The sequence below is a fragment of the Podarcis gaigeae genome, assembly GCF_964106915.1.
Source record: "Podarcis gaigeae genome assembly, chromosome: 5".
Lineage (NCBI taxonomy): Eukaryota > Metazoa > Chordata > Lepidosauria > Squamata > Lacertidae > Podarcis > Podarcis gaigeae.
The window spans coordinates 79518527-79540359 of NC_139681.1; the positions used below are offsets into that span (position 1 = coordinate 79518527).

At 44.6% G+C, this 21833-nt stretch overlaps 2 protein-coding genes across 5 annotated transcripts in view; both read left to right on the plus strand.

Moving 5' to 3' along the window:
* Positions 1–9089, plus strand: part of GMPS (guanine monophosphate synthase) — a 47638-nt gene extending 38549 nt beyond the window's left edge. For 2 of the 3 annotated variants that reach the window (XM_083739475.1, XM_083739476.1), the window contains exons 13-16: positions 1802–1917; positions 3153–3283; positions 4167–4339; positions 4993–9089. In XM_083739475.1, coding sequence (XP_083595601.1) covers positions 1802–1917; positions 3153–3283; positions 4167–4339; positions 4993–5094 — 522 coding nt within the window. In that variant the 3' untranslated portion in view covers positions 5095–9089. The remainder of the gene's footprint in view (positions 1–1801; positions 1918–3152; positions 3284–4166; positions 4340–4992) is intronic. The other variant, XR_014564344.1, reaches the window with a different exon arrangement.
* A 7175-nt stretch (positions 9090–16264) lies between these two features.
* The window catches only part of LOC310844754 (vomeronasal type-2 receptor 1-like), a 29590-nt gene continuing 24021 nt past the window's right edge, over positions 16265–21833 (plus strand). The window contains exons 1-2 of one of the 2 annotated variants that reach the window (XM_083739275.1): positions 16265–16564; positions 18503–18953. In XM_083739275.1, the coding sequence (XP_083595401.1) occupies positions 16543–16564; positions 18503–18953 (473 nt within the window). In that variant the 5' untranslated portion in view covers positions 16265–16542. Of the gene's footprint in view, positions 16565–18372; positions 18954–21833 lie in introns of those variants that run through there. The other variant, XM_083739274.1, reaches the window with a different exon arrangement.

Genomic DNA, 21833 nt, shown 5'->3' on the forward strand with positions numbered 1-21833 from the left:
AAGACTCGTTTTACTGTCCTCCTTATACTGTCCTATTATTATTATTTTTGTGCTATTTTTCTATGCCACTTAGAGATACTTGAAATACATTGGGGCTGAGAAATGCTTTTCAATAAACAAGTAAACAAACAAACAAACAAACAAACAAACAAACCAGTTCTGCTTTCCTGGTGCAGTTCAGGCACCTGTCAGACACAAAGCCAATTAAAGGCTCGGAACTGCATGCGTTGTAGCTTTATTGGCTCTGGGAGATAGGCCAGTTGTCTGTTCTGGACAGAGTCCCAATCCCTCTGAAAGAAGGGGCTCGCAGTTCAGGGCTGCGCATGGATTCATCTTAGGTGCTTAGAGGCTCAGGTGGCTAGGAGTGCCTTTTGCCAGCTACATCCTTGAAAAGGTCTTGCCTCAACCTGGTGATTCCTAGACTGGCAATTTGATCATTGCAATGCATCATGTGTGGAACACTTGAGCTTGGCCTGGATGCTGTGGCCGATTTAAGATGCCACAAGCTAGAGTTGATGATAACTCTGGTGCTTAAAAGCTTGTACAGTCGTACCTTGGAAGTCGAATGCCTTGTGAGTGTTCCGGTTTGCGAATGTTCTTTGGAACCTGAACGTCCGCCGGGTTCCTGCAGCCAGTCGCAAGCCGCACCTTGGTTCCCAATTGTTTTGGAAGTTGAAAAGACGTCTGGAACGGATTCCGTTCGACTTCTGAGGTACGACTGTACTGGCTACCCATATGCTACCAATAGGCAGGGTGATACATCAATACATTGTCCAAAATTGGTTTGAAGCCCGTATCATGATAACAGTTTCATAATGTATGACTTGGCAATTTATCGAGAATCACAGTGTGTGCGTGTGTGCGCATGTGCATGTGCACTATGTAAAAAATTCCAATATGGGGGAAACCGCGAAGCCGGCCATCACTTCTCTCATAGCTCCTGCTTCCTGTTGCTTATTACTATAAAATAACAGCTGTTAAAGGTAAGTAAAAATGCATCAGTTTTAGACCCCTAAGTAGTAGCAGCTGCCAGTACTCCGTTTGCCTCTGCATAGTTGCATCCTTATTTCAGACATCGTGATACAGTGGTACCTTGGTTTACGAACTTAATCCGTTCTTAAACCAAAAGCGTTCTTAAACCGAGGCGCACTTTCCCTAATGAGGCCTCCCGCTGCCGGTGCCCTTCCACTGTTCAGATTCCATTCTTAGACCGAGGTAAAGTTTGCAAACCAGGACACTACTTCCGGTTTTGCGGAGTTCGTAAACCGAATCGTTCGTAAACAGGACTGTTCTTAAACCAAGGTACCACTGTATAGGTATATCACAATGTTTAAAACGGGATATCGCACAGCTCTACCTTACCAGTCCTTGCTGCAAGGCCCTTAACTTGGGTCCAGGGTACAGACCACTTGATGCTTTATATTCCTGTCTGATTCCAGAAGTATTCAGGGGAGTCATGTTTAGTGGTTCCCCCATGACTGAGATGCAAGGCTCATATCTGCCAGAATCTGTGCATATTCAGCATTCTGTGCCTGGTTCTCTGAAGCTGCCCCTTGACTGACATCAGGTAGGACCCCCCTATTGAATTTAAGGCATTTTGGGTAGGCATAATTTCATCAGGCATTTCAAGTAAGCTTTTCTGAATTAATTTTTGCTAATTTAATCCTTTGTACCTCTTTTCCAACATCACCGTACAGGGCAGTGTGCAAAACGGTATATAACTTGTTGCAAGGAAAGAACTCGATGAGGTTTCAGCTAATGCAAATGTTTCAGCTGTCGATTTTGTTTTGCTGCTTTTCAGGGTGATTGCCGCTCCTACAGCTACGTATGTGGGATCTCCAGCAAAGATGCTCCACACTGGGAGTCCCTTATGTTCCTATCCAGACTCATCCCCCGCATGTGTCACAACATAAACCGGTATATATCTGCAGTATTTAAAAAAATACAGCTGCTGCTGATTTTGTTGTTTGCTTACATTATTGCTTAGATAAATTTTTAACTTACACACGAGAAGTAAAAACGAAACTACCGTATAGAAGAATATGCTACTGCCTTTCTTGAGTGCTTATTATAAATTGGAGATGTAAAACTTTTGGAAATTTTGAAGCCAGCGGGGCGGGGATCTTGTTTTAGGATTGCTGGGAATCGAAGTACATATGCAATACCTTCTTATCAAACCTAAACTTATTTTATTGCTTTAACCACATTAAATGCACCAGTTGCAACGTATTTATCAAATAAAATTGTACTTCGGCATAGTCATAACATTTATGACAGAATTGCCTTGACTCAGAAGTAAGCCCCACTCTGTTTAGCGGCGCTTACTTCTGTGTAAGCACACGTAGGCTTGCATGCTGCTACGCTGAGTGTGTCCCTTTGAATACATGCCTAGGATTGCACTGTTAGTGTCAGAGTGAATTGATGGGAGAGATGAAAAGGTTGACCTTAAGAGAGAGAAGCCACGTCAAAAGCTTTTGGTATCTTGAAACTTGTAGGCCAGAGACCATCAAAGCGAGGCCAGCAGCAATTCACAAGCAATAAAGGCTCTGTAAGCTTATCTCATGAAGATGGCAGGCACCCTTCTAGGTGGATCTGAGTATTGTATGTGTCTGTTACAGGGCACAGGAACTAAAATGCTCTTCATACTACAAATTCAGAGTAAAGCCTTGTTTTTTAAAGAAGCATTCCACTCGATTCAAAAAGAGAAAATAATTCATTCAAAAATGAAGGTAGCACTGTATACTGGAAAGCTAAGTGTCAAGTGCTGCAGGCATGAGTGCTCTTAACAGTGGGGGCTTTTAAAGCAAGGAAAGGAAGCAGACTTTTGCTTTAGTATTGGAATAAAAAGACTGCACGTATTCTGAATGTTAATGTTTTCCAAACGGGATACCTGGCTTTTTAAATAAATGATGTAACGACTGCCTGGGGGAATTAAAGGCACTGTGCACCCAAGTTTTACATGGTTGGACAAAGCCAGAATTTATAATACTGTCTGCTATTCTGGTAGTTTATAGATATATTGCTCATCTTTCCCAAACCTGGCACAAGAAGTTGGGACGGAAACTCCTTTTAGCCCTAGCCAGCGAAGTGCTTGCATTATTCAGTTTGCAATATACCACACACTCCAACGCTTCATTTTCATCCCTCTTTAGAGTTGTCTATGTGTTTGGCCCACCTGTCAAAGAACCTCCCACAGACGTTACTCCCACTTTCCTGACAACAGGAGTCCTCAGCACATTGCGGCAAGCTGATTTTGAGGCTCATAATATTCTCAGGGAGTCTGGTTAGTATGTGCATTTTTTTCAGCGGAAGGTCATTGCTTAGTTAATTGCTAAGCGGTCTGCTGCCCTTGAGTTGCCATTGGCAAAGACCACTTAACAGTTTAGAATTCGTCAAGCAACCCAGATTTTGGTGCAAGACAATAAAGTAAAAGTTTGCATAACAGATGTTTATTTTGTAGAACCCTGGCTTCAGAAAGTTGAATTTTCTTCAGGGACCCTGCAATTTCTTGATTTTGTAGCAGAAATACTACATCAAAAGTGAATCACGTGAAAGCTTTAAAAGAAACTACAGTGGTACCTCGGGTTAAGTACTTAATTCATTCCGGAGGTCCGTACTTAACCTGAAACTGTTCTTAACCTAAAGCACCACTTTAGCTAATGGGGCAGCCTGCTGCCGCCGCACCGCCAGAGCACGATTTCTGTTCTCATCCTGAAGCAAAGTTCTTAACCTGAAGCAGTATTTATGGGTTAGCGGAGTCTGTAACCTGAAGTGTATGTAACCCGAGGTACCACTGTAATTTGATTAACCAAGAGCAGTTTCTGAATTGTACCATAGAGTACAGTCTGTCCTTATGCTTCTCTTTGTTTTCGTTTGTATCCTGCCCTTCCTTAGAGGAGTTCGGGATGGCAAAATGAGCTCCCTCCCCCTATTTTATCCTGACAACAACCCTGTGACATAGATTAGGCCAAGATAGTGATTGGCCCAAGACCAGTCGTGACCTTCACGACTGAATCGGGAGTAGGAATTCTGGTCTCCCAAGTCCTAGTCCAGCACTGTAGTTGAGGGTCATTCCTGACGATCTGCTCTAATCATTACGCTGCGCCGGCTCTCTCGGTCCATATAACAGTTTGTTAATTGCACTATTCTTGCTTTCCCATGCCAAGGTTATGCCGGAAAAATCAGCCAGATGCCAGTCATCTTGACACCGTTGCATTTTGACCGAGATCCTCTTCAGAAGCAGCCTTCCTGTCAAAGATCTGTGGTCATTCGGACCTTCATCACTAGTGATTTCATGACGGGTATTGCAGCGACACCCGGCAATGAGATACCAGAAGAGGTAAAACTTTCAGAATAATCATTCGGAACTGCCTTTTCTTTCTTTGCTAATATGGAAACTGTGCTTGTTCCTTTATTCAAAATAGTTTAAAAGTTCGTTTTTGTAGCACAGAAATAAATGTGTGCTCTGGCCCTTAAACCGCTCCTGGGCGATGTATCAGTACATTGCCCAGGCCTATACTGTACAGCTGTACCTTGGATCCCGAATGCCTTGCAATTCTAAGTTTTGGCTCCCACACACCACAAACTCGGAAGTGAGTGTTCCGGTTTGCAAACGTTCTTTGGAACCCAAACGTCCGACAGGGCTTCCACGGCTTCCGATTGGCTGCAGGAGCTTCCTGCAGCCAACCAGAAGCCTCACTTTGGTTTCCGAACGTTTTGGAAGTCGAACGGACTTCCGGAACGGATTCCATTCTACTTCCAAGGTATGACTGTAGTAAGTTTATGAGCTTCTCCAAAATGTTTGCCTGATTTTTAAAAAAATTTTTGCAAACAAAGTTTGATGCACCATTCCTACTCCCTTCTAGTTGGGTAAAGTAGTCTAATGAATACCCTGTGCCTTACATTACAGCCCCAATTTATCCCTCATTCAAACCAGGGATCCTGTCTACTTAAGTGCTCTTCTCACTTTGTTTTGTTCCTAAATAAACGCAGGTTGTGTTGAAGATGGTGGCAGAGATTAAGAAGATTCCTGGCATCTCCCGGGTGATGTATGACTTGACTTCAAAACCACCAGGAACAACTGAGTGGGAATAATTATTCCCTCCCCCTCCTTGTATGAAAGTACTGTATGCAGTTTTAAATTATATCAGAAACCATTCCCAGTGTTGACATGCAGTACTGTGAAACAGAGTCGCTGGAGCTGCTGCTACATCATACGTGATTCTCTCCCCCCCCCCCTTTCCTGGAGCATAATCTGCAAATTAAGAATGATGTTGGGGGGTGGGGTGGGGCGGGGAGCAAGGTAAGTGGGCTGAGGATACGTACGGGTAAATAATTAGGGCAGTGTTGCCTACGTGCAGATAGATTCATATTGCTTTGCCTTTTTTGGGGTCTTATTGACTGTTTCTACTGTTACGTCATTTCAATGTCTCTTTTTATTTTTTATTTTTATTTTCTTTTGTATACTGTGTAAAAAGAGACCGTTTATTTACATTTACCAAAACCAATGTCGGAACCTATTAAAATAAGGGGAATGGGGGGGGGGCGGGGCGGGAAAGCGACCAACAACTGCTTTTGAAACAGATTTATTATAAATAAATATTTTGCCAAATGGAGTAGTAGGTATTGTTGAGTTGTGGAATCAATGTATAATTTGTTTTGCTGCGTACTGTATGAATTCCTGTTCCGTATCGTTTGGAGTATTAAGCCCATGGCAATAAGTGTTGACTTTTAAGACAACAATAACACCTGGCACTCAAATAATGACTGTGTCTCCCCCCCCCCCCTTGCTCTCCTGTCCCTCCTCCATAATGCTTTTTAAAGCAAGTTTTGTTTAAAAATGTAAAAGCATACATTTCCCCCACCGTGCAGTGATATCTATATTTAATGTACATTAAATCAGTTACAAGGGAGCCAAACATGAATTATGTATACAGTTGGAAATCCATCTTGCGGTTCAGGCAAAATCAAAGGGAGGAACAATCCACCTTCTAGCCATCAAAATCTTATCTGCCCTTTCTCAGTTTTTGTCTTTGTCTTTATGCCGAACTATCATTCATACCGTTGGGCTTATATTTTATATGAGGCTGCTTTGGAAAAGCAAGGGAGAATAATTGCTCTCTGTGTACTCCTTTCCAAGCCAGTGTGGTGTAGTGGTTAAGAGCAGTAAACTCGTAATCTGGTGAACCGGGTTCGTTTCTCCGCTCCTCCACGTGCAGCTGCTGGGTTACCTTGGGCTAGTCACACTACTTTGAAGTCTCTCAGCCCCACTCACCTCACAGAGTGTTTGTTGTGGGGGAAGGAAGGGAAAGGAGAATGTGAGCTGCTTTGAGATTCCTTCGGGTAGTGATAAAGCAGGATATCAAACCCAAACTCTTCTTCTTCTTCTAAAATGTGCTGATTCATATGTGATTGGGTTTTGGAGGCAGCAGGGCCTAGATATAAATTAGTTTGTGCATTTCTTGAAAAATAAACCACCAATAAGTCAGAAGGGTTACCGTATTTTTCGCTCTATAAGACACACTTTTTCCCCTCCTAAAAAGTAAGGGGAAATGTGTGTGCGTCTTGTGGAGCGAATGCAGGCTGTGCAGCTATCCCAGAAGCCGGAACAGCAAGAGGGATCGCTCCGCAGTGATCCCTCTTGCTGTTCTGACTTCACTTCGCTGGAGAGGCGCAGCGCAGAGAGGGAAAGCTATGCAGCGCCCCTTCAGCGAAGCGGCAGGAGAAACGGAGCCCCTTCCATTTCTCTTCCCGCTTTGCTGGAGAGGTGCTGCGCAGAGAGGGAGAGAATATCTTTTTCCTTGTTCTCCTCCTCTAAAACTAGGTGCATCTTATAGAGCGAAAAATGCGGTAAATAGAGTTAACCTCTCGGCTCTGGTTTGGTAAGGATCAGAAGCTGGGTGGTTTTCAATATGTGCGGGTATTGAGCCACATAGCTTCATCTGAAGTGGAGTTGCTTCTACAGCATCTTGTCAGGGTAGATGGTCAAGAGAACAGCGTTAAGGTCACACCCACATCCTATATTTAAAGCACTCTTTAATCCACTGTCAATCATGGCTTCCCCCAAAGAATCCTGAAAACCCCTTACTTTGTTTAGGGTGCTGGGAATTGTCGTTCGGCGCCTCACAGAGCTACAATTCCCAGCATCCTTAGCAAACTATAGTTCCTGGGTTTCTTAGGGGGAGGCCATAGCTGTTAAGATGGTAGAAGAGGGCTTAAAATGCTAGAATAAAGAGAATAGGGCTGGAACAACTTCACTCACCCATTCTGAATACGGCCTTAGCGCACCACAAATCACTGTAACCTTACACAAACTTTGATTTGTACCCAATAGATCTCAAGTGCCCAAGTATTACTGTGTTGATTAGCAGGATACAGATGACCATTCCGCCATGCATTGATGGATCGGAAGGTCACTGCAGGACAAGAGAAAACTTGTGGAGGGGCAGTGAACTAGTCACTTCTGTTGACAAATGTCCTTCTGCTCAATATGATTTTCGCTGTCATTATGTGAATTAACCAAGACATGGCTGGTTAAGATGCAGGGGTCAGGGCTCGCTGGATGGTCTTGCTGGATGTGTGGTAGAGCGTCTGGCTGGAATAAAGCAGAGGGACGGATAAAGGGGAAATAAGGGCAAAAGGTACTCGCTATAAAACCATTATTATGATGGGGCAGGTGTACCTGGCGTTTGGAGAGCTGGGATGAGCTGGTGGTTCTCTTGCTAACTTGCCTCACCAATGCCACATGTTGTCTCCTGAAGACCTTTCCTGCAGAGGTCTTGGAACATGTACGGGAGCGAGTAAACTGGGTGGCACGGACCAGTGTGTAGGAATGCAGTGGGCGAATCATAGAATTGTAGAGTTGGAAGGGACCCCCCAGGGCCATCCAGTCTGACCCCTTGCAATGCAGGAATCTCAACTGTGAAGCATCCATGGCAGATGATTTGCAAATCTGTTTGCCCTGTTTCATCCAAACCCAGGGTGTGCAACAGAAGTGCTTTCCTGTATAGTCCGTGTTTGGGAATGGGTGTGGTCAAGTTGAGCAGAAGTGCAATCCAGACCCAAGTGTTTTCTTAGCAAACTCTACTAGGAAGTCCTCTTTATGCCTGCTGGTGAGATTATGGCACCTGAGAGTATAATGTAATGATCACTTGCAAGCTCTTGCGTGGTGGGAACTCTTATTCAGATGCCTCCTAGACAGTCAGGTTCATAGCAGGGGGATGTTCCTCGAGCTATTGCTGTGCTTTGACATTGTTTACTTGGCCATTTTAAATGTCCTTTTTTAAAAAAGCTGATGTTTAACATAAAATATGTAACCCTATTATAGTTATGGTCCAAGCTAGAGAAATGAGGTATATATAATGCATGGTTCCATTCATAAGAGCCAGAGGTTTTAACTGAGTGGTGTGTCTACTGACGGTAACCTTCGCAGCTGGAGCTAAGAGTATTTTGTGTCCATGTTCACTATGTTAGATGCACAGATAGTCAAATTATAGGATTTCCATCTTAACAAATGTATACGTTTAAGTCAGCTCTGGGCTATAACTTTATAAGCTTGTTTTGTTTTTTTAAAAAAAGATTCATGAAGAAAATGGGAGTTTGGCAAACTTTATTAAGAAGATTAACATTGCAGCCAGAAGCAAACACATGTGTAAGAGGCATGATTGGTTAAATCTGAATCCAGATTCCAGTATTGTATGGAGCAGGGTATTATTTTTATTTTTTATTTTAAAAAAACCACACAGTTAGTTTGTGAGGGAAGTGGAATGTAGCTTCATCGCCATCCTTCCAGTCCTTGAATGTATTTCAATGTGTTCATTCATGTAATCTCAGCCGGATGGAGAAACACAGATTGTCGTCTTCTTGTGGTCCAGAAGGGAATGTAGCTTATGAATGCGGTTGCTCTTGTTCAGTTTGTTTACCCCTCTCTAGTCCTTCAGTGAGACATGTCAACGTATTCAAAGGAATTTGTATAGGGAAATAATTCCTAGCATTCTCGTTTTTTTAAAGAAAGAAAACATTTTCCGCTTGTAAATGATAAGTACTGTGAGCCTTAATTTTTATCCACAAATAAAAGTTACCCATTTGGATACTTGTGTGATTATTATTATTATTTTAAAGACACTCCTTCCAATTTGTTCCCTAAATGATTAAGGCCTGCTGTGGACAACGGTTGGCTCTTCTGGGTGAGCAGAGGAATATCACGGAAACAAACCATGACAGGACAAGCAGTGGAGAGAAGCCATCGGGTGTCTAGAGCTTCAAAATGTGACCTGAGTATTTTGCGGCCTAGTCCAGAACCCCAGGCTCAAGCACCCTTCCTATGAGACATATCACTTAATACAGACTGGTCTGCTGGCGAAGTCAGACTGGAAATGCAAGGGCGAATAGATTTTTTAAAAAAATGTTTTAGAACAAGTGTTTCCCAAACTTGGGTCTCCAGCTGTTTTTTTCGGACTACATTTCCCATCATCCCTGAACACTGGTCTTGCTAACTAGGGATGATGGGAGTTGTAGTCTACTTCTGTGTTAATTCTGTGCATCCTGGAATGGATTTAAATACCCTTTTTCATATGAATGATGTACTGTATTTTTTGCTCTATAAGACTCACTTTTTCCCTCCTTAAAAGTAAGGGGAAATGTGTGTGCATCTTATGGAGTGAATGCAGGCTGCACAGCTATCCCAGAAGCCAGAACAGCAAGAGGGATTACTGCTTTCACTGTGCAGCGATCCCTCTTGCTGTTCTGGCTTCTGAGATTCAGAATATTTTTTTTCTATTTTTCGTCCTCCAAAAACTAGGTGCGTCTTATGGTCTGGTGCGTCTTATAGAGCGAAAAATACGATAAGCGTAACCTTGTTCACCATCCAGCCAAAACCCATATTTTAGATGTGTCTTTTGCTGTGCAGGAGCTGATGGTCAGTTAACTGTATGGTTAACTATACAGATCAATGGTATGCATGTCTACTTCAACAACAGGTTTGTTGTTAATGAGGCTTACTCCCAGGTAAGTTGGTAATGATGGCAACCTAGGCCTTGCCATTGGGGGAAAATGGGGTTCTTGCGCCTTTTTATCTCCATAAGCGGAACCAGCAGGACATAGCTGACTCCCCATGGTAAATAGGAGGCCTAGGGGATGGGAAGCAGAAGCAACGATGTGCACATTCTTTCTAATGTTGTGTTACGCCTTCAAAATGGCAGCCATTTTGCGACTGGTGACCTCAGCACTCTCGCAAAATTCAAAATGTTCCCATTGGTCCAAGACTGTTAGCGACTTCAGAGTGCGAAACGAGGTTATCTGGAATATGGGACTGAATAACATGCGGCAAGTGATAGCCAATATTATTGTTATTCTCTTTTTACTATATGTGTTAGCAATACACATCCATACGTAAGGTAGGATCCCAGGGAGTAGGTTAGTGGAAGGTTATATTCCTCTTCTTGGTGCTGTTTTCAATGCTGTCCAAAGAATTACAGCAATGTCGCAGGTTCCGCTTTTTATTTTTGACCACAGAATGCCTAAAGGTAAAGGTACCCCTGCCCGTACGGGCCAGTCGTGACCGACTCTGGGGTTGCGCGCCCATCTCGCTTAAGAGGCCGGGGGCCAGCGCTGTCCGGAGACACTTCCGGGTCACGTGGCCAGCATGACGAAGCTGCTCTGGCAAGCCTGCACCAGTGCAGCACATGGAAACGCCGTTTACCTTCCCGCTATAAAGCGGTACTTATTTATCTATTTGCACTTAAGAGTGCTTTCGAACTGCTAGGTGGGCAGGAGCTGGGACCGAACGACGGGAGCTCACCCCGCCGCGGGGATTCGAACCGCCGACCATACAATCGACAAGTCCTAGGCGCTGAGGTTTTTACCCATAGCGCCACCCGCGTCCCTTTAAGCCTCCTTAAAGGCTCAAGGCTGTGTTTCTAAACTTACTTAGTAGTAAAGACCATTAAAATCAATGGGATGTGCTTTCAAGTCGCCATGCTTGATCAGAATGTTAAAATGCTTGTGTTGCTAGATGATTGGGAGCTACAAGACTTGTATATAAAGCTTGCTTCAAGGATCCTTGTAGGATGCTGAACTCTTACTTAACTTTGCTTCCTCTTGAGTCACATTGAGGAGAAAGTCCTGTTGTCACACGGATACCCATGCCCTTATAAGGGCTTATATTTTGCACAAAGCTTGGAAGCAAATTAATTCTAAGCCACAGCAAGAGATTTTCAGTATTTCTTGCGATTCTTGTCATTTTCTCAGGAAGTAAGCTGGAAAATAATTAGTATTAGAAAATGGAATTGTGGCTTTAAATATAAATATCTGCATATGATATTTTGCAGTGGCTTGGTTTTTTTGTGTGAACATTTTCTTGTCTTTGTACGTGTTCAGAAAATGAACCGCGCCTTCAAAAAGTTCTGGGACTCCTACGAACTTGCACATTCTTAGTGGACCATTATCTTTCTATATATTCCCCAACACACTGTCACTGCCTAACAAGGTAACGAAACAGGCCTAGGAAAGCGGTTCAGGTGAGAGTTGGCTGGGTGCTTGGTGCTCCCTCACTTTGTGCTGCGGGAAAAATGGTTTCACCTGAAGTAGAGGAGAGGGAATAGGGAAATGACTAGCTTTTATTGCATGCCAGTTGTAATGGAGGCCGCTGTTTTTGTAATATAGAGGCCTCCTTATTTTCATCCTGGGCAAGCCTGCTGTGGAAGGAACAGTTGTGTGATTAAATGCAAAGTGCTAAAGTCACAAATCTTAAGTTTTGCCTGCCCTGCATGAAAAATTAAACCAAAAGCCCTTTCCATACCAATACCTGGCAATAAATGTGACTGGCGTAATTTCATATTTTTTTTCAAGTACATTTTTATTAAATTTCCACTTTAAACAACAAACAATAAAATTCCACTTTCATCTACACAACTCCTTTTCCACCGCTCTACCGAGCAATGACTTCCCTCCCTCCCGGCCACAGGCTTTCTTTTTCAATCTACATCTCACAGTTTCTTGTCCTTTCCAGAAATCCACGTCGTAAGATTTATTTCAGTCCTGTTAATGTCTTCAGACTTTTACAGTTATTGCTTATATAGTCAATAAATTTACTCCAATCTCTTTGGAATTTTCATTCTTCCTGGTTTCGGATCTTGCAGGTCAGTTTTGCCAGTTCCGCATAATCCATCATCTTCGTCTGCCACTCCTCCAACACTGGTAACTACTGTAATTTCCAATTTTGGGCTAATAAAGTTCTCGCCGCTGTCGTGACTTGTGTAATTTCAAAGGGACGAACAAAATTAAGAATACTTTTGCAGAGCTAGACAACTGTGTGTGTGAAAACATACATCTCCCTCTATGTCAAGTGTTTTACTGCCACCTGGTGTTTTAAAGAAAGAGTAGCATACTTGCTGACTTTAGTAGCTTTGGGTTAGTTTATATTATAACAACAGAAGATCAGTAAGTGCAGGAAGGCGTTGTTTCTGATGATATATTTAAGTACAGTGGTACCTCAGGTTACAAACTTAACTCATTCCGGAGGTCCATTCTTAACCCGAAACCATTCTTAACCTGAGGCGCGCTTTCGCTAATGGGGCCTCCCGCTGCGCAGCCGGCATGAGATTTCTGTTCTCATCCTGGGGCAAAGTTCACAACCCAGAGCAATTACTTCCAGGTTAGCGGAGTTTGTTACTCGAAGCGTTTGTAACCCGAGGTACCACTGTATTTGGGTATTCTGCTGATTGTGTGAAACAACTTCAGAATGCAAGGCTGGAAAAAAATGTGCGGCAAAGAACATTTCTAGACACACAGATTATGTCCACTCTCAATGGTTAGCTCCAAATAAAATAAAGGTGGATGAAGAACTTTAAAACCATAATGGTTCAGGTCACCATCATCAGTGAATGTTTAATGCAGAGTGTGAACGGTAAGTAAAGGCATGTCATTCTTCCCAGGCATGGTATTTCACTGCCCCCTGCCCTCTCAGGGCCCCCCACCAGGGACTTTAAACACTCTGTTGGCCCTGTACATGCTTAGTCCTCATTGGGCTTTTGGGGAAGGTTGCCTCCCCCCGTTTTTTTAAAGTGGCTTTTTTGTACTTTTGCAGATGTCAGAGTTCCTCTGAGCTCGCTACGTTAATACAACACTTGCTTTTCTGTGGTGGTGTTTCAGCTACAATCCTGTTGGTGCTCTCTGCCAGTATTTGCAGTAGATGTAATTGTATGAAATCAGGCTGGAGGTCCAGGAAAGATGAAAATATGTAAAAAAAAAAAAAAGAAGAAGAAGAGAAAAAAGAAAACTCATCAAAGTTCTGCTGAGGTCTACTTAACAAAGTTTGAATCTCCCATTTGCACTCTGTCTCAGGAACCAGCTCAGATAAAAAGGTCACAGAGCACTTAGGAGACTGCAGTGCTGTGCTGTGTTGTCATAGCTCTATTAAGCAATGGAAGAAGTTGATGTTCCAGCTTTTTATCTGCTGCCTTTAAAACATGTATATCTAAACATTGCATCCTTTAATTTTTTAATAACCAGCATATTATCAGTGTGAGGTACAGTACTCTTGTTGACATTGTTGTTGACGTTGGGCCTAATCTGCCTTGCAAGGTGTTTGTGCTGATTAAATGTCACAGGAAAGAGCACTAAATATGTTGCCTTGAGCTCCTAGGAGGAAAGGCTGTACAGTACATGATTGTGAAAATGAATAATATAGTTGACCTGCAATGCCCACTTTGCAACCGTGGTTTTTTTTAAATGTATTTTTATTAAAGATTTCTTGGTTGTTCAGGCTCCTTCTGAGCTAAATTTCCACCCACCCACTCCCTGGTTACACTATGGCAGCTCTGGGGTTTTTTGCAGCCTGCTAACTGAACAAATAGGTACATATTAAAAATAATTGTTTTACAGAAGAATGATGTTTTCGGGGGTTTTTTTAATAAAAAAAAATTGTAACCACCACTTCCGCCTCCAGCCTTTTGATTTCACAACTCTGCTTTTCTCTTCTTCCAAACATCCTAATCACATAATTACAAGATTTAAATAGGTAGAGGAAGGAAAAAGGAAAGAGGAGTAGGAAGGAGATACAATGGGGGCCGTCAAATTCACAGCTAGACTCTCACATCTCCCTGAATATCAACCTTCCCCTTAGAATCATAACTGCAGAGGAAAAAAGAAAAGAAAACAAGACTTCTGCCTTCACTGGATCTGTTCCCCTGGTGCCCATTTTGGATTTTGTAACCTTCTGGGGTTCAGGTGTTTTCTGTTGCTACCAGGTAAAGACAAGTAGTGACAAGTCGTGAGGTGTTTATATTGGCTTTTAGCAAACATCGCCCCAGAGGATCTTAGGACGGCATACAGTTTTATACTATGTTCTCACAACAACCTGGTTGGGTAGGTCAGACAAGAAGGAAGCGACTTATTCGTTGCCAACCAGAAGCAATTCAAATGTAGATCTCTCTGGTCATCATCCAACCCTTTCAGCCCAGTGCCTAAGTACTCTTGAGACCAAATCCCACTCCTCACAGTATCTATTTATTTAATTCATTTATATTCCATCTTCCAAAGATCTCAAGGTGGTGTATTTGGTTCTCCTCATTTCATCCTCTCATTTCATCCTGTGAGGTAGGTTAGGCTAGGAGATAGTGACTGCCTCAAAGGCACTCAGGGAATTTCATGGCTGAGTGGGGATTCAAACTCTGGTCTCCCAGGTCTTCGTCCAACATTCTAACCATTTTGCCACACTAGCTTCCAGTAGTCATGGTATGATAGGTCATAAGAGGATAAGAAAAGTCCTGCTGAATCAGATGAAAGGCCCATCTGGTGTAGCATCTTGTTCCTAACCATGGCCATCATCTAGGCAGAAGATGAGGGTAATAGCCCTCTCCCAGTGTTGGTGGATTTATATTCCATGAATTTATTTGCCTAACCCCCTTTTAAAGACTAAGTTGGGTAGCCATCACTACACCTTGTAGAAGTGAATCACACAGCACAAGGCTGTGCTGAGTAAAGAAGTCTTTCATCTTGCCTGTCCTGGATCTTCTATTCAACTTCATCTGATAACCCTGGTTCCCTATAATAATGTAATAATAATTTATTATTTATACCTCGCTCATCTGACTGGGCTTCCCCAGCCACTCTGGGTGGCTTCCAACAAAATATTAAAATACAGTAATGCATTAAACATTAAAAGCTTCCCTAAACAGGGCTGCCTTCAGATGTCATCTAAAAGTCAGATAGTTGTTCTCTTTGACATCTGGTAGGGGGGTGTTCCACAGGGCGGGCGCCACTACCAAGAAGGCCCCCTGCCTGGTTCCCTGTAACGGGTCCTCGCAGTGAGGGAACCGCCAGAAAGCCCTCAGAGCTGGGCCTCAGTGTCTGGGTAGAACGATGCAGGTGGAGACGCTCTTTCATATCTACTGGACCGAGGCCATTTAGGGCTTTAAAGGTCAGCACCAACACTTTGAATTGTGCTTGGAAACGTACTGGGAGCCAATGTAGGTCTTTCAAGACCGGTGTTATGTGGTCTCGGCGGCTGCTCCCAGTCAGCAGTCTAGCTGCCGCATTCCGGATTAGTTGCAGTTTCTGGGTCACCTTCAAAGGTAGCCCCATGTAGAGCGCATTGCAGTAGTCCAAGCGGGAGATAACCAGAGCATGCACCACCCTAGAACTCTAGTTACGCAAGAGTGAGGTAAAACCACCTCTCCATTCATTTTCTCCACATGTAATTTTTAAAAACTCAATCATGTCTTTCTCCTCTTCACACCTTTTCCCCCAACTAAAAAAATAAATAAATACAAATCTTGCCTCCTTTCCTCATAGGTGAGGTCTTCAGCTGATCATTTGTGTTGCCCTTTTCTGCCAATTTCCAAGAAGTGGCCATTTCTCCCACCATGTACCCTGGCCTTCCTTGACATATAGAGATATATTATTTACCCACATCATAATCTTGCTAAAGTACATAGCACATAAATGGACAATGTAATATTCAATTGGTAAACCAGAGTTCCAACAAAAGGTGAACGGCAGGGTCAAAGAGCAACCAAGTCCACATTGAGTGATGTATCATTTGATGACAACATGAGACCCAGCACTATTCAACGGGGCATTTGGAAAGTATGCAATACATGTACCAAAATCTAGGGTGGCTGTTCTGTGTTATGGTATAACCATCCCATTTTTGGCAAGAAGTATAGGTAGGTTGCATATTTTCAGTGTTCTAAGCCTACAGTAGAGATTCAGCCAAGATGGTTGTTGCATTACACAGAGCTACAGTTCCCAGAGTGGTTTAGCAATCAATCGCCCTTCCCAGGGAACTCTGGGAATTGTAGCCATGTAAGGAAAAGGGTGTCCTAGCATCTCTCTGCACCTTTAATAAACCACAGTTCCCAGGATTCTTTGTGGGAAGCCATGAGAGTGTTGAAAGCAGTGCAATACTGCTTTAAATGTGCAGCGCAGATGGGGCCTTCGTCACAACTCACTTTAATTTGGTTGAAGCCACTGTCACCTGCATAGACAAAGAGACAGGGCCTAAGAGCATACCCCCGGATTTCTCTAAAATGCACCTCCAGCATGCTGGGGTCCCTCAGTAAAGGTGCTGACTTGGAAAAGACTCCCTGGGGAGACCTCACCTGGAGTACTGTGTCCAGTTCTGGGCACCACAGTTCAAGAAGGACACTGACAAACTGGAACGTGTCCAGAATGGTCAAAGGCCTGGAAACGATGCCTTATGAGGAACGGCTAAGGGAGCTGGACATGTTTAGCCTGGAGAAGAGGAGGTTAAGGGGTGATATGATAGCGATGTTCAAATATATAAAAGGATGTCACATAGAGGAGGGAGAAAGGTTGTTTTCTGCTGCTCCAGAGAAGCGGACATGGAGCAATGGATCCAAACTACAAGAAAGAAGATTCCACCTAAACATGAGGAAGAACTTCCTGACAGTAAGAGCTGCTTGACAGTGGAATTTGCTGCCAAGGAGTGTGGTGGAGTCTCCTTCTTTGGAGGTCTTTAAGCAGAGGCTTGACAACCATATGTCAGGAGTGCTCTGATGGTGTTTCCTGCTTGGCAGGGGGTTGGACTCGATGGCCCTTGTGGTCTCTTCCAACTCTATGATTCTATGATTCTATGAATGACTGAAAGCTTCTGCTTTAAAAGGAGGAGGGGCCCCTGTCAAGAGGCCAGATGTGGCTTACTGGGTGTTCACATCTGGCCCATGATCTGCCTGCCTTGCTTTTGCACACAGGCAGCAGTTAGGCTTGGAAAGAGCCTCCCATTGGGGAGTTTAAAATGGGTAGGTTGTGTTGATCTGTTGCAGCAAAGAGACTTGTGGCACCTTCATACGCTAATGCAGGGGACCTTTGCAGCAGGGGGCCGGTCCACTGTCCCTCAGACCTTGTGGGGGGCTGGACTATATTTTTTTGGTGGGGGGGAATGATGCAAGAGCACCACAAACCCCGGTGGCTGCTTACCTGTGTCTTGCAAACAGCAGGGGCTGGCAGTGGGACGATGAGCAGCGTGCAAAAGGGCTCCGGAGAGGGGCTGTTTAAAATGGTGGCTGCTTGAGCGCTGCTGCTGCTGCTGGCACCAACAAAGCCAAGTCCCCTTCCTCCTCTAGGCAGGGCGGGGAGAAGCCAAGAGGAGGGAGGGAGGAGGTGGCACCGCCATCGCTGTGTGAGGAAGAGGGAAAGAACATGCGTGCTGGCGATCCACATGGTGATTCCGGACCGTCCGTGGGCTGGATTCAGAAGGCTATTTGGCCTGTTCTGGCCCTCAGAACTTAGTTTTCCTACCCCATGCCCTAATGTGTTACGGTATCCGTTGCCATGGACAAGTGTTGTGGTTCCCACACTTCCCCCCCAGGAATGTTTGGAGGAAGCCATGACTGTTTAAAGTGGCACCATAGTGCTTTAAGGGACGCGGGTGGTGCTGTGGGTTAAACCACAGAGCCTAGGACTTGCCGATCAGAAGGTTGGCAGTTCGAATCCCCGCGCCGGGGTGAGCTCCCATTGCTCGGTCCCTGCTCCTGCCAACCTAGCAGTTCGAAAGCACATCAAAATGTAAGTAGATAAATAGGTACCGCTCTGGCGGGAAGGTAAACGGCGTTTCTGTGCGCTGCTCTGGTTCGCCAGAAGCGGCTTAGTCATGCTGGCCACATGACCCGGAAGCTGTACGCTGGCTCCCTCGGCCAAAAAAGCGAGATGAGCGCCGCAAACCTAGAGTCGGTCACGACTGGACTTAATGGTCAGGGCTCCTTTACCTTTATAGTGCTTTAAAACTGTGGCGTGAATGTAGCCTAAGTGTCCTCCATGTTTGATCCAGCAATGATTCTTAAATCTTTGTTGTTTATTTATCCTTGTACGCAGGCACCTGCGCTAAAGATCTAAGCAAAAGATGGGAAATAATGGCATCAGTATGAGAGAAGGGAAATGCATGAAAAGGTGTGGGTCACTCCATTTTTATTAGTGGGGGAAGGAGCAGTTCTTTTAAAAATAATAGTAATAAAAACCACAACAACCTTTCCTATCCTTCCAGTACTTCATAGACGAGGTTGTGCCTTGGCAGCTGTCGCAGCAAAGAGAATCCGCCTGTGTGGATCCTCATGGGAGCAGTCGTTCTCCTTCATAGGCTGGCGAACAGTCAACACGCGAGAGTCTCATAAAAACCCTCTGCTCTTTTTTTGGGAAGCAGCAATTATTTCCTTCCAGCGGCTCAGAGTTAAAATGGCCCGTGCAAAGTTCTGGCTGCTCACAGGGCTGCTGGTGCAGGCCTTGTATGTGTTTGAGCCCACCCGAGGCGAGGAAGAAGACGCAGCTGGGGAGGAGGGAGAAGAAGAATGCCGGCTGCTTGGGAAGTTTGATCTGCGCGGCTACGTGAACGCAGAGGATGCCATGCACGTAATTGGAGGGATGTTCCCTATGCATTTCAGGACCATCCTGGAAGAAGATCCGACCAGCACGCCACCCAATTCACCAAAATGTGAGGGGTAAGCTGCTTCCTCCTTTTCTCTAGTCCTCCAGAGAGTTTTGCCGTATACAGAGTCAGAACCGTCGGTCCATTGAGTTCAGAGTTGACTGGCAGGAACTCTGTAAGGTTCTGCAAAGGGATTTTCTCCCAGCCCTAGCTGGGAGATGCTGGGGATGGAAGCTGGGACCACATGAAAAAGATGTTCTGCTATGGAGTGGCAGCATTCCCCTTGCTTGAAAAAACAACTGTGGCAAGGCAAGGGTGTGCATGTTGTTATTCATGGTGATAGCCGGGCAAAGGCTTTCTCAATATCCCAAGCTGGGGACAGACAATAAATGCATCAGAGGCCGAAAGGGGATATATAATATAGGTATTGATGCTCAGGTGGGTAGGCATTTGCTACTTTTGTCCTGCCATCACCTCTGTTGGAAAGGGCTGGTGCTCAGAGGGAGAGCATCTTGTTTTGCATGCAAAAGGTTCCAGGTTCAATCCCCAGTCATCTCCAGGGAGGGCTAGGAGAGATTTCCTGCCTGAAAACCTGGAGAGCTGATGCTAGATCAGGACCAGTGGTCATGGATGATGGGAATGGTAGTCCACAGACAGCTGGAGACCCAGATTTGGGAAACCCAGTGCTAGACTCATTGAGCTGACTCATTGCAAAACAGCATCCCATGCTCCTAATCAGATATGGAAGGTATTTTGAAGTTATAAACTACGAGCAAAGGCCAGGCGTCAGGAGGCAGTTTATCTGAAGTGGTTTTCCTGCTTGGTTGGCAGCATACCAAAGGGATGGCCACCCATCCTTTGCTTCGGTAAATACCAGCGAAGCAGAGCCCACCACCTCCCGAGGGAGACTGTTCCGCTGTCAAACACCTCTCTCCATTAGGATGTTGTTTTGCCATAACTTGCTTCCCTGCAGTTTCCACCCATTTGCTTTTAGTCTTGTCCTCTGGGGGCAGGAGAGAGGTGGGCTGAACTCATGGAGCAGAGCCCATTGAGGGCATCTTGCCCGCCAAAGCATTGAGCCATCACTGCTGAGGACAGAGCCTACAGTGGGATGAGGGTTCACACCGTAAGCAGCAATGCTTCTCTCATGCTACCTGGGATGTGGGTTCCGGAGATGAGGGTTATTGTTAAATAAAGATCGCTGGGTTGGATTTGCCATAGCACCAAGGATATGGCTCCATTAGCGCAAGCATTTATGCTTGCCTGATGAAACAATCACCCCTCTCCACCCTCACGCACTGTTCTGGGGGTCATCCTGATCCTCTGGAGGAGATTTGGGAGAGCATGCAGTTGTGCTCGTGTGCTCAGATCCTGCTTGCAGAATTCCCACAGGCATCTGGTTGGCCACTGTGGGAACAGGAAACTAGATTAGATTGGCCACTAGTCTGGTCCAGCCATCTCTTCTTCTTACATGTTGGAGGGTCCTCAAACTGGTATTATTATTATTATTATTATTATTATTATTATTATTATTACTGCTGCAAGAGTGACCATGTCTTCACATAGCAGGGATATCAGATGGTGCAGCAAGCATTCTCCAGAGGATATAGAACTAACAAGAAAGCAGATTCTGTCTGGACATTAGGAGAAGCTTCCTCCATGGTAGGCTGAGGCACCGTGTTGTCCCCCAAGATTGAGAGGGTCTGGCATGTGGCGGATGTATGTGATGTCACACAAGCATCACATGCCGTGTGTCGTGTGCAATTCCTGTCACTGTTGCCCTTCGGTATATAGCACCCTCTCCCAATCCTTTCCCTCTGACCTCTCCTCAGTGTCTCGCCACCAATCCCTGGGTTCTGAGCCTTCCTCCTCTGGGATTTCCCTTGGGGGTCCCTGGCTGGGGCCTCCCACCACTCCTCCTTGTCCAGTCAGTCCCTGACAATGAATTCATTTAGCTGGAGTCTGTCCCTGGAGTGGAATGAGGAGGTACAGTGCTGAGTGGGTAGAAAGGATTACACCACTTGAGACTGCTGGTGGGGGAAAATATGCATTTTGGAATGGCCTTCCCCAACCTTAATGAACTCCATGCAAATTGTTCATTCATTCATTCATTTATTCATACATTTATGTCATGCTTATGTGACAAAATGGTTTCTATATGCCAAATAGAGCACTGAGACAATGTAGGAAAAGATGGAATGGAAACTTTCTCCCTGATGATTTCTAATTGGCAGGGAGTCTACCATCCATTCTGCCACATCAGCGTTTTCCCATCTCATTCAGACTTCATTCTGTCTGCTATTATATGCTAACAGCCCTGTGCATGGCTTGCTTGGGAATTCTAGGGACGCCTGCCCCCGCCCTCCACCAATGTGGTTTTTTAAATCAGTGGTTTAAATTAGTACCGTTTTGAAAGGTTCTGTCAGCCATCTTGATTCAAAATGGCATCCAAATGTATCCAGTCATAGATAAGAACCAGCTCCTTGATCTGAAAAACAAATCTGGTTATGATAACTTAAGAGGCATGCAAATGCGTAGCAAACAAAACAAACTTTCTAAAATATGAAGTAGACGTAATGTATAAATATATGCACTTTGTATATGTGTAATCTCCCAGTCTGAATCTGTAGCAACGAAACAGCAGAGGGCTATGGCTGTTGTTGGTGTTTAAATTTACATACTACCCTTCATCCGAAGATCTCAGGGCGGTTCACAAGATAAAAACACAAAATTAAAGCACAAAATAAATACAGTGGTAACAAAGAGTCGGACACGACTAAACGACTAAACAACAAACATCTTGGTTCTCAAACCTAATCTGTTCCGGGAGTCTGTCCCACTCCCGAAACAGTTCGAAAACTAAGGCATGGTTCCAGTTGGCTGCAGGAATTTTCTGCACTCAAGCGGAAGTCGTGTCGGACGTTCGGCTTCTAAAAAACGTTTGCAAACTGGA